The sequence below is a fragment of the Odocoileus virginianus genome, chromosome 20, assembly GCF_023699985.2.
Source record: "Odocoileus virginianus isolate 20LAN1187 ecotype Illinois chromosome 20, Ovbor_1.2, whole genome shotgun sequence".
Lineage (NCBI taxonomy): Eukaryota > Metazoa > Chordata > Mammalia > Artiodactyla > Cervidae > Odocoileus > Odocoileus virginianus.
In genome coordinates, this window is record NC_069693.1 from 2,616,477 (window position 1) to 2,628,463 (window position 11,987).

Below are 11,987 nucleotides of genomic sequence, written 5' to 3' on the forward strand. Positions count from 1 at the left end.
TGTGTCTGTGTGTGTGTGTCTGTGTATGTGTGTCTGTGTGTGTGTGTGTCTGTGGTGTGTGTGTGTCTGTGTATGTGTTTGTGGTGTGTGTGGGTCTGTGTGTGTGAGTTAGGACATCAGCAGGACAGGGGCGGTGAGTGGGAAGAACGCAGCACCCAGCCAGCCGGCCTGCTCACTTGCTCATGGCTCCTTTCTCCTCCGTTCCCACCCTCGCCCAGACCTACCTTCTCCCGAGACTGTGCTTCCCCAGGAGTGGAGCTCGGTGGAGGAAGATGATGAGTCCGAGGACTCCCAGGTGAGCTGGGGATTCCTTCCTCTTTTGATGAGACCCCTCTCTGCAGTTCTCAGTGGACTGTCAGTCCCTTCCTCAGCCTGAAATTTCCCTGCCCCACAAAAGTCTGTCTGGGGATGTGAGCCCCACGAGTCTCTGGTGGGAAACAGGACATGTTCCGTAGCAGTCAGACATAGAGTGGAGGGTATCGGGTGGTGGATATAACTCCATCCATGTATACCCTCCAACCCTTCACTCATAAATGCTTCATGAATTAACCATTCATTCATCTGTCCTCTCATTCACCCAAGCTTTCATCTGCCTACTCATCCATATACCCATTCTATCCATCCACCTATCACCCGTTCATCCATCCATCCATCCATTATCCACCCATGGATGGATAATCCACCCATTCATTCAGCCATCCATCCATCAGTCATCCATCCATCCATCCATCATCATCCAACCATCCGTCACTCATTCATCCATCTAGCCATCCATTATCCACCCATTTGTCCATCATCCACCCATCCATCACCCATTCATTCATCCATCCATCCATTATCCATCCATCCATCATAATCCATCCAGGCATCATAATCCATCCAGCCATCATAATCCATCCAGCTATCATTCATCCACCCATGCATCCATCCGAGGCCATTCATCCACTTCTGTATCCATCCATCAACTCTCCCATCCACTCACCCTTCTACCAATCCATTCATCCATCCACCCATTGAACACCCAGCCTCCATTCATTTGTCTTCTGATTCATTCACCCAGCCTTTCATTTGCTTGCTCATTCACACACACATTCTATCAATCCATATATGCAGTTATCTGTGTGCCCACTCATCCCCATCATCCATATGCAATCACTCCATCCATCCAACCCACCCACTCACCCATCCTTCTATCCACGCATCTGTCTCCTCACCCATTCATTCATCTACTACTTGTTGACTGTTGGAAGGATGTGCCTTCCTTCATCCACCCCTTTGCCTACTCATCCATGCACCCCTCCATCCACTAATTACCTGCTGTGTTTTAATCCAAGTACTCTGAGTAAAACCAAAAAGAACGATCGAGCATTCCTTTCATTGGAAGACCTAATGTGTTCTTTGTGGGGGCATAAGACATCAAAATGTGAAATAATAACAGTGGTTCTTTTATTTACGTATTTATTTTATATATTAGAAAGAAAGCGTATAATCACTCTTGGCAACATGTGAGGATCTCATCTGCCAATCAGATATCAGAAATCCAACTTGGACTGGCTCAAGCCAGAAAAAGGCTTTGTTGACGTAAGGTGGGAGGAGGCAAGCTGGACAACCAACCTTGGTAGTATAGAAATAAGTGCTGGCTCCCAGTGGGTCGGCTCAAGGGAAGAAGAAAGTAATTCTGTGGGCCAGGAGATCTATCCTTTCTTAAAAGTGTTTAGTTAGTCGTGCCAGGTCTTAGCTGCGGCATATGGGATCTAGTTCCTCGACCAAGGATTGAACCGGGGCCCCCAGAATTGGGAGCTCAGAATCTTAGCCACTTAACCACCAGGGAAGTCCCAGGGGGCTTATTCTTGAATATCAGAGAGGAAGCGACACCACACCTGTGAGTTTGTTTTGTTTGTTTGTTTTTCAAGCTTTAAACTTTTCATTTTGTACTAAGGTATAGCTGATCAACAGTGTGATAGTGGTTTCAGGTGACCAGCAGAGGGACTCAGCCATCCGTGTACACGTATCCACTCTCCCCCGAACCTCCCATCCAGGCTGCCACACGGCATTGAGCAGAGTTCCCTGTGCTGGGCAGCAGGCCCTTGTTGCTTATCCATTTTGAATGTAGCAGTGTGTGCATGTCCATCCCAAACTCCCTAACTGTCCCTTCCCCTCCAGGAACCATAAGTTCATTCTCCAAGTCTGTGAATCCCTTTCTGTTTTGTCAGTAAGTTCATTTGTATCGTTTATTCTTTTTTTTTTTTTTTTTAACAATCATGAGCTGTTTATTTTCTTTGTAGATTCCACATATAAGGCACGTGAAACGCTATATCTCCTTCTCTGTCTGACTTACTTCACTCAGTATGACATTCTGTAGGTCTATCCACGTTGCTGCAAATGTCATTGTTTCATTCTTTTTAATGGCTGAGTAAGTCTCCATGGTGTCTATGGACCACATCTTCATTAAGCATTCCTCTCTCAATGGACATCTAGGTTGCTTCCATGTCTTGGCTATTGTAAACAGTGCTGCAATGAACACTGGGGTGCATGAATCCTTTCGGATCATGTTTTTCTCTGGATATATGACACCTGGGATTTTAGAGATTAGTAACTCCCCAGGCAGAGCAGGGCAGGGGGCAGAGACACAGAGGCATGATGCAGTAGGGCACATTTGGGGGAATGCTGGAGTTGAAGGGGTAGCCAGGGCTGCGATGAGGTCATTCATTCAGTCCACAGCTGTTTATTGTGCACCTACTGTGTGCCAGGCAGTGTTCAAAGCGGTGAGGTTCAACAGTGAGCAGGATATCGATGGCCCCCACTTTCAGGGGCTCACAGTCAGCCGGGTAGACAGAATAAGGTGCTAAACGATACTTCATGTTGTTTAGTCTGTAAGTCCTGTCCAACTCTTTGCATCCTCATGGACCGTAGCCCACCAGTTTGTTCTATCCACGGGATTCTCCAGGCAAGAATACTGGAGTGGGTTGCCATGTCCTCCTCCAGGGGATCTTCCAGATCCAGGGATCAAACCCACATCTCCTGAGTCTCCTGCATTGCACATGGAATCTTTACCCACTGAGCCGCCTGAGAAGCCCCATGATTCTAAGCAGTTCCTGTTATTTAACTTTTTTTTATTTTATCAGTTTTTGTTTTTCCTTTTTAAATTTTTATAGGAATATAATTGATTTACAATGTGTTAGTTTCCAGTGTACAGCAGAGTGATTCAGCTGTACATAAATATATATTCTTTTTCAGATTCTTTTCCATTACAAATTATTACAAGATGTTGAATATAGTTCCCTGTGCTATAATTTGCGAAGATTTTTCTTTTGAACTATTTATTTTGTATTGGGATATAGCCAGTTAACAATGTTGTGACAATTTCAGTGAACACGAAGGGACTCAACCACAGGTATACATGTATCCATTCTCCCCCCAGCTCCCCTCCCATCCAGGTGTTTGCAGAGTTTTTAATTAAAATAGCTCTATAGCTGACACACTATTTCTTTTTCTTTTTTTTTCAAATTTTTGTTTTTTTATTTGGCTGCACTGGGTCTTAGTTGAGGCATGTGGGATCTTTAGTTGCGTGTGTGAATTCCTAGTTGCTTCTTAGTTGTGGTGTGTGGATCCAGTTCCCTGACCAGGGGTCAAACCTCAGCCGCCTGCATTGGGAGCATGGAGTTTTAACCACTGGACCACCAGGGAAACCCCTGATGAACTGTTTCATTCCCAGCTCTATAATCCCACTTTCTTCAAGTGACTATGGTGGCGCCCTCCCCTGCTGATATTTATACTTTTTCTTTTTTCTGTTTCAGGGCTTTGTGGAGTGGTCGAAAGCTCCACAGCAAACGACCATAGTCTTGGTAGTGTGTGTGATCTTTCTGTTCCTGGTTTTAACTGGGATGCCCATGATGTTTCACATTTAACTATTAAGGTGACTCTTGTTTCGAAATAGATGCCCTGTGTCATGTTAAGGAAGAGCTCTGGTTTAAAAAATCAGGAATAGGTCTTGAATATTATCAAATGCCTTTGACACATCCATTGAGATGATTTTTCTTTTGTGTTTCACCTTTTCATGTGTGGTTTCTGCATTGCTGTATTTCACTGAACTTGACATCTTGGATTGTAAATGTGTGTTATTTTGTGTACTCCTGAGAAAGAAACAGAATACTGCTTAAATGTAAGACGTCGCCAAGTGGAAGATGCATCGTGACTTCAGAGAAGGTGAACACGTGCGCAGCATACACGCAATGAAACTGAGTCAATTTCTCCACTACAAATCACCTTCGCAGTCTCAGGATGGTGGCGCACCTGGCTTTTCAGATACTGAATTCCGTCCCTTGATATTTTATGTAGGATTCTTGCCTCTATCTTCTTACATAGGATTGGTGCTATCTTTGTTTCATTTTACTGTTGTGGCTAAGCTTGCACCATAGAAGGACTTGAGTAATGTTTGACCCTTTGCTGTGCTTTCGAGTACTTTCCGTAGTTCATGCTGTGCTCAGCCGTGTCTGGCTCTGCGGCCCCACGGACGATAGCCCACCGGGCTCCTCTGTCCATGAGTTTCCCAGGCGAGAGTACTGGAGTGGGTTGCCATTTCCTCCTCCAGGGGATCTTCCCGACTCAGGGATGGAATCTGGGTCCCCTGTGTTGGCAGGCAGATTCTTTATCACTGAGCCACCAGGGAAGCCCTTTCTTGAAGTTTAAGAAGCATTAATTCTTGACGTGTGGAAAGGATGCAGTAATGGGATCAGGTCCTAGCGTCACGGAAGGAAAACTTCACTGTGTTCTTAGATGCTTTCCATTTCTTCTCTTGTTTTCAGCTCATTAATCCTTTTTAACTCCATTAATTTTGACGATTTATAGTATTCTTTTGTCCCCTAGACTATTCTTCATTCCACTGAATATTTTCCTCCAGATGATTAGCTTAATTATGAGCAGTATTTTTTGGCTTGGCCAAAAAGTTCGTTTGGGTTTTTCTATAAGATGGTAGAGAGAAACTTGAATGAATTTTTTGGCCAGCCCCAAATAATCAAACAAAATCTTCTCTTTATTTTGTTCTGTCTCCATTCTGCCTTTAATTTGTCAAAGTTTTATCTAGTTTATTATTATTTTTCTGAAGAACCAGCATTAGGATTTATGTCCATTATTTCTCTAGTTGATAATTTTTTTTCCTTTAACATGTATTGGATTTATTTTTTTGTTGTTTCTATTCCTTGTCTCGATTTTTAAGTTGACCTCTTAATTTATTTATATTCTTTTTATAAAACTATTTGCTGTAATAGTGCATTTAATAATATAAACATACTTCTGATTATAGCCTTGGCCACATCTCAAAGTTGGATAATTCATGTTCTTGTTTATCTTGTTATTGCCTAAGTATTTTATTGCAGGGTTTCTAAAGAGTGATTTGAAACTCAGTGATGAGGTTTATCTAAAAAGAGGTTTCTTCCTGATTTACTGTGAGCGGAGAATGTGGCCTATCATGTCTGCCTTCAGAGCCTTTTAAGAAGCTTTTAAAGACACTAGAACATATCCAGTGTCTGTGTATGTTTCATGGACATTTAAGATGAATATATATTTTCTGTCTGTAGAATTCAAAACTACATGTTGGTTAAGTAACTTCGTCTTATCAATTACGTTGTTCAGAATCACATGCTATTTAATTTTGTCCAAACCTACATGTCAAAAACCAATAAGGCTATGTAAAAATCTGTTAGTGTTGATTCCATTTGTCAATCTATTTTTATTAATATATACTTTGTGTATTGAGCAGCTGTGTAATTTGGTGCATATACTATAGCGTTGTTATGTCTTTGTCAACTAAGCAATACATGTAAAACACCCAGCACAGTGCCAAGTATAGAGCAGGCACTCAATAAAGGTTGGTTAAAATCTGATTCTTAATCCTTTGCCCAATAGGAAATGACTGTCTTTAACTAATGTAACCCCTTGCCTTACATTTGACCTTGTCTAGCAGTGGTCGATATGACCATCCTGCTGTTTAAACTCCCTGTGTATGTGTATTTAGACTCTTTGAGTCATTTTGTTTCAATAGGACTTTGAGTGGTCTCTTTTGAGTTTGTTAGAGAAATTAGGGCAGGTGAAGTATTGGCTTCTCTCTCTCTCCATTCCTATCTCTGGCTGATTGTGTCCAACAAGCCACAACTGGCCCTTAAAAGAAACACATGCCTCAGCTGTTCAATTCTTTAGGATTTTATTTCTTGCAAACAGGAGAGTCTCATTTCATATGAACTCAAGCCAAGAGGGGCTTCCCTCATAGCTCAGTGGGTAAGGAATCTGCCTGCAATGCAGGGGACCCGGGTTCAGTTCCTGGGTTGGGAAGATCCCCTAGAGAAGGAAAAAATGGTCAACCCACTCCAGTATTCTTGCCTGGAGAATTCCATGGACTCCATGGAATTAGTAGCAGTTCCACGGGTTGCAAAGAGTCGGACAGGGTTGCAAAGAGTCGGACACGACTGAAGCAACTTAGCACATGTAGCAAGCTAAGCGATTCATTATAGATTCACTTGCACCAACGTTCAGGATGAAACTGGCTTCATTTAGAGTTGGAACGAACTGTCGCGATTGAAAATGTAAATAAGGACATATAAGCTGTATTAAACATGTTATTTGTAAAAGGGGTTGACCAGTGCAGAAAATAAAATGAAATATCTCTTTTCAGGAATTACATTTTTGGAGATGTTGGGAAAAGATTCCTGGGTCTTGAAAGAAAATTACTAGAAATACGCAGGGAGGTAGTACCTATCAGCAGAGAAGGCAACGGCACCCACTTCAGTCCTCTTGCCTGGAAAACCCCATGGATGGAGGAGCCTGGCAGGCTGCAGTCCCTGGGGTGGTCAAGAGTCAGATATGACTTAGCATGCACAAGCAAGTATTCCTGGAACAGAAGCAATGAGTTGAAAGGGGAGACTTGTCCAAGTAAAAAACGGATTTATAAAGAAAGAAAATTAGAGCTGGTTTGTTGTTGTTGAGTCGCTCAGTTGTGTCCAACTCTTTGCAACCCCATGGATTATAGCCCGCCAAGCTCCTCTGTCCATGGGATTTCCCAGGTAAGAACACTGGAGTAGGTTGCCATTTCCTCCTCCAGGGATCTTCCCGACCCAGGGATGGAAGCGGCATCTCCTGCATTGCGGGCGGATTCTTTGCCACGGAGCCACCTGGGATAGGCCACAGAGCAGTGGTTATTTATTTCAGCTCTGTCACGTGCCAGGATGCTCATTTCATGGACGATGGAGGTCGCCACCGGCACCCGATGTGCCGTTCTTCACCCAAGAGCCAGGCGGATCCCATTAAACGTAATCAAGACCATTCGTAATCCACCCCCTCGAGGAAGTCAAAGGCAAAGTCCTCACCCTGGCCATCCAGCCCCACGCGGACTCGCCTGTGCCCCGCCACCCCTCCCTCTGTTCCCTTCCCTGCTCCAGCCACACTGGCGCGCGGCTGTTTGGACAAGCCCGTCATGCCCCTGCCTCAGGACGCTGGCACTGGCTCTGCCTGCGGTGTTCTTCCCCACAGACGCCCCGTGGCTGCCTCGGGCCTTCAGGTAAGCCCTTCATCAGGACCCTCTGCGTGCTGTGGCCCGGGTGATGCCTTGAATGCAGGCAAGACTCAGAGCCTGCGGTTCCTGACCGGCTCAGGGCTGTTCTCTTGCTGTTTTGGCTGTGCTGGGTCTCTGTGGCTGAATGGCTTTCTCCAGCTGCAGTGAGCAGGGCTCCTCCCTAGCTGTGCTCGGCTGCTCGTTGCGGGGGCTCCTCTTGTGGAGCACGGGCTGCAGGGGTCGCAGCTCGTGGGCTCCAGCGCACAGGCTTAGTTGCTCTGTGGGCTCTTCCCAGACTAGGGATCGAACCCATGTCTCCTGCATTAGAAAGGCAGATGTTTTAACCACTGGACCAGCAGGGAAGTCTGAGAGATTTTTCTCTTATTCATTCATCCACCTGGCATTTCTTCACGACCTCCTGTGTGCTTAGGCCTGTGAAGACAATGACGGGACAGAAAAAAAAATGCAGACAGATTCTGTCCTCCCAGGCCTTCCCTGGTTTCCTCTGTAGGGCTGAGAACTGAGAGGGCAGGTGGGCAGGGAGGTAGATGTGTCTCCACGTGTTTATCATCTGCTCCTCTCCACAAGCTAATATTCCCATTTCACAGACAAGGCACAGTTCAGTTCCATCACTCAGTCATGTCCAACTCTGTGACCTCATGGACTGCAGCACACCAGGCCTCCCTGTCCATCACCAACTCCTGGAGCTTGCTCAGACTCATGTGCATCAAGTCAGTGATGCCATCCAACCATCTCATCCTCTGTCGTCCCCTTCTCCTCCTGCCTTCAATCTTTCCCAGCATCAGGGTCTTTTCCAATGAGCCAGTTCTTTGCATCAGGTGGCCAAAGTATTGGAGTTTCAGCTTCAGCATCAGTCCTTCCAATGAATATTCAGGACTGATTTCCCTTAGGATTGACTGGTTGGATCTCCTTGCAGTCCAAGGGACTCTCAAGAGTCTTCTCTAACACCACAGTTCAAAAGCATTGATTCTTTGGCACTCAGCTTTCTTTCTAGTCCAACTCTCACATTCATACATGACTACTGGAAAGACCATAGCTTTGACTAGACAGACCTTTGTTGGTCAAGTAATGTCTCTGCTTTTTGATATACTGTCTAGGCTGGTCAATAGCTTTTCTTCCAAGGAGCAAGCATCTTTTAATTTCATGGCTGCAGTCACCATCTGCAGAGATTTTGGCTTGACACATTTGTTTCTGATAAAACTAAATCACTTTTTCAACTTGTCTTGGTTGAAGACAACCAAGACAACCTTGTTGGGAGGAGCAAGGAAATCTGAATATGGACTGGTCACTGATACTAAGAAATTATTCATTTCATTGTGTGGTAATGATATTTTGGTTGTATAGAAGATACTTTATTTTTCCTTCTGTTTAGTATATGTTCTGCCAAAGTGAGCACAAATTGTTTTTTCCTTAGAGATGCAAGCTAAGGAAGTGAGATCATGTCTGTAATTTACTTGAAAATTGACCTGGAAAATAGACATATAGACAGATTTTCACAACCTATTTTAAAAGCAAATATATATTATAAAATATGGTGCATTTCCGTATTTTAAAAGTACAGGTATTATATGTTCATGTTACCAAAGTTATTTTTTTAAAATATTGAATATAGGCATGTACTATACTTTATACCTTTTTATATGATTGAAAAATCTCATGATTTTTTTTAATGTGGACGTTCTCTTTTATGCAGAGAGTTCCCAGTTGCCCTATAACACAGGGCAATTCAGTGGTCGAATTTGGAAAAAAGGCTTTACTCACAACTGAAAACTATTTTTCAGCAATATTTTTTTTCTGGAGCTAAGCTAATCACAGTGAGGTTTAAATAATCATGAGGGATTCTTTATAATAAATCTTATGCCCTCCAAATAAATAAGGTTTTCAAAAAACCAAAACAATTTAGAGAAAAAAAAGATAAAAAATAGCTTATGCACAAACTGTGTGAAATGATAACATCCACCTGCCCTATCTAAGGGTCTCAGATGACAACGAATGAAAGCAAGCTGGAAAACCATGCCCTGTGGTACCATTTGTGTAGAAAGGAGCATTATATAACTTTTTAGAATATTTATGCATATAAACAAATATCCACATAAAATTTGCTTATACATGCATAGAATATTCTGGAAAGATGGCAGGCAACTGCTCAAAGTGGTTGCCTCGAGGGAGAGGCGCTTGCTGACTGGTGAGGAGAATATAGAGGTAAGATTATTACTTTTCTTCTTTTTACATTACGTGTGTGCGTGCGCACTCAGTTGCTCTCTTTGCGACCCCACAGACCGTAGCCCCCCAGGCCCCTCTGTCCATGGGATTCTCCAAGCAGGACCGTTGGAGTGGGTTACCATTTCATCCTCCAGGGGATCTTCCCGTGCCAGGAATGGAATCTGAGTCTCTTGTGTCTCCTGCAGTGGCAGTCGGGTTCTTTACCAGCTAAGCCACAAGGGAAGCCCTTATAAATTACAGACCGTATCAATTACTTAGAATAACTTTGTGGAGATCTTGCCGTCTGATTAGAGCTTGTGTGTGTGTTCGTCTCTGTCGCGTCCGACTCTCTGCGACCCCATAGACTGTAGCCCCCTAGGCTCCTCTGTCCGAGGAATTCTCCAGGCAAGAATACTGGAGCGGGTTGCCATTCTCTTCTCCAGGGGATCTTCCCAACCCAGGGATCGAACCCTGGTCTCCTAAACTAGACCTTGTACTCCTCCGTAATTCCTGGTAATGCAGGTGGTCTGCACTAGTGATTGGCATGTTTCACCCTTCCCTGTAGCCACACCATCGAGTCAGCCCTTCCCACACCGCCCCGGGCTTGGCTGTGGGGCCTGCTTTGACCAGTGGAACCAGAAGCAAGCGTGGTGCTATGCCCATGTCTCCCTACTCTCCTGAGTCCCAGCTCTGGCCTTGAGGGCTCACCCGAGCCATTCTGGGGCACCAGCCCACGGCCGACCACGGGAGCATAGCTGAGCCCCTCGCGTGTTACAGTGGGGTTTGAGTGGCGGTGCCCCCGCCGGAGTACGCCGGAGTACGGAGCGAGGGTGCTGTGAGTTACCCCCCTTCTCCCTTCTCGGGCCCTGAACGGCCCTCTGTCCCCGTGGCGCTCCAGCTTCTCCCCACACAGGCCTGGTGGCCTCTTGCTGGCAAGTGCAGGGACAGCGCTGACCTGTGCAGGCCTCCCAGCTTCTGAAGCCTCCCCGCTCTCCTACTGATCTCTGCCGGCGCTCCCCGAGGTGTGAGCACCCTTCCTCTTCACACCTCCGTCCCGGGGGCACACACATCCGGTCCTGCTTCCTGCTTTTGTTTGGTTTTTGCCTGGGGTGTTGCAGTCCATGGGGTCAGAGTCAGACCTGACTCACTGACTGAACAATAAAAGCTACGAGTCTTTCAGTTATGTTGCATGAATGACCTGTGTTCTACTCCATGCCTTAAAGCAAAAAGAATTAAGTCCTTTTACCCTCTTGCTTCCTGTTACCCAGTTCCACTCTGAACAGGCATCATACATATTCCGTGGACTAGCACCTTCTGTCCTCTTCCCAGGAAAAACCCATCCAGACCTTGGCTGACGAGCTGTCTTTCTGTTGCTGTGAAGGCCTGTTACTCTCATGGCACAAAACAGGATTAGGTGCCTTATACTGCTTTGCTCCATTTCACCCAATAACCACACTTTAATTATAATTCCACACTTTCTAAGGATCTTTGGCCTGAAACCCACTCAGTGCTAACCAGTTAGTTTTCCCTGGTAGACAGCTAAAGAACTTAATCTTACTTTAAAATGAGAACACAATGCTGGTGGGGAACAACCGGGAATGAACATGAAACATTTTAGCTCCAGGAAGCAGAGCAGCGGGGACTCGGGAAGAATCTTAAAAGCTGTGGCCGAGAGATGGTTCATAGTCAGTGCCCTCCTGAGTCCCGAGGAGAGAGTATCTGACTGGACTAGCAGTCAGATAGTGTGTACTATCTGTGTGTACCAGTGTGTACCAGCTGGTGACGCAAAGAAAACCTCAGGGAATGACATCAGAACAGCTCAACCAACGCTGCTCGGGGAAGGAGTCTGTGCATGCATGGTTTCTATTTGCATTGCAGACAAAAACAACAGATTTCATGTTAACTTTAGTTTGTGGATTTGTAACTATGCCATCATGTTACATAGTTATGAAAATTATTCTCAATAAACTACAAGGCATGGTTTTGTGAGTATAGAGATCCACCTCATTGTGTTCAGTGAGTGCATAATAACCTACCGAACTGATTTTCCAAAATTAACCAATCAATTTACTACTGCTGGATATTTAAGCTGTTTCAAGTTTTTAAAAATTCTGTGGTAAATGTACATCTGTATTTTTGTGCCTGTGCTTTTTGAGAAGGTAAATCCCTAGAATTGCAGCAGTGATTAATTACACTTTATATGTTGATATGTAACACCATG

At 44.8% G+C, this 11,987-nt stretch overlaps 1 protein-coding gene across 5 annotated transcripts in view; it reads left to right on the plus strand.

Moving 5' to 3' along the window:
• Window positions 1-11,987, plus strand: part of SMIM17 (small integral membrane protein 17) — a 36,298-nt gene that overhangs the window by 12,024 nt on the left and 12,287 nt on the right. For 2 of the 5 annotated variants that reach the window (XM_070451731.1, XM_070451732.1), the window contains 2 exons: window positions 219-295; window positions 7,431-10,578. In XM_070451731.1, coding sequence (XP_070307832.1) covers window positions 219-295; window positions 7,431-7,553 — 200 coding nt within the window. In that variant the 3' untranslated portion in view covers window positions 7,554-10,578. Of the gene's footprint in view, window positions 1-218; window positions 296-3,797; window positions 5,883-7,200; window positions 7,404-7,430; window positions 10,579-11,987 lie in introns of those variants that run through there. The other 3 variants (XM_070451733.1, XM_020907417.2, XR_011482334.1) reach the window with 3 other exon arrangements.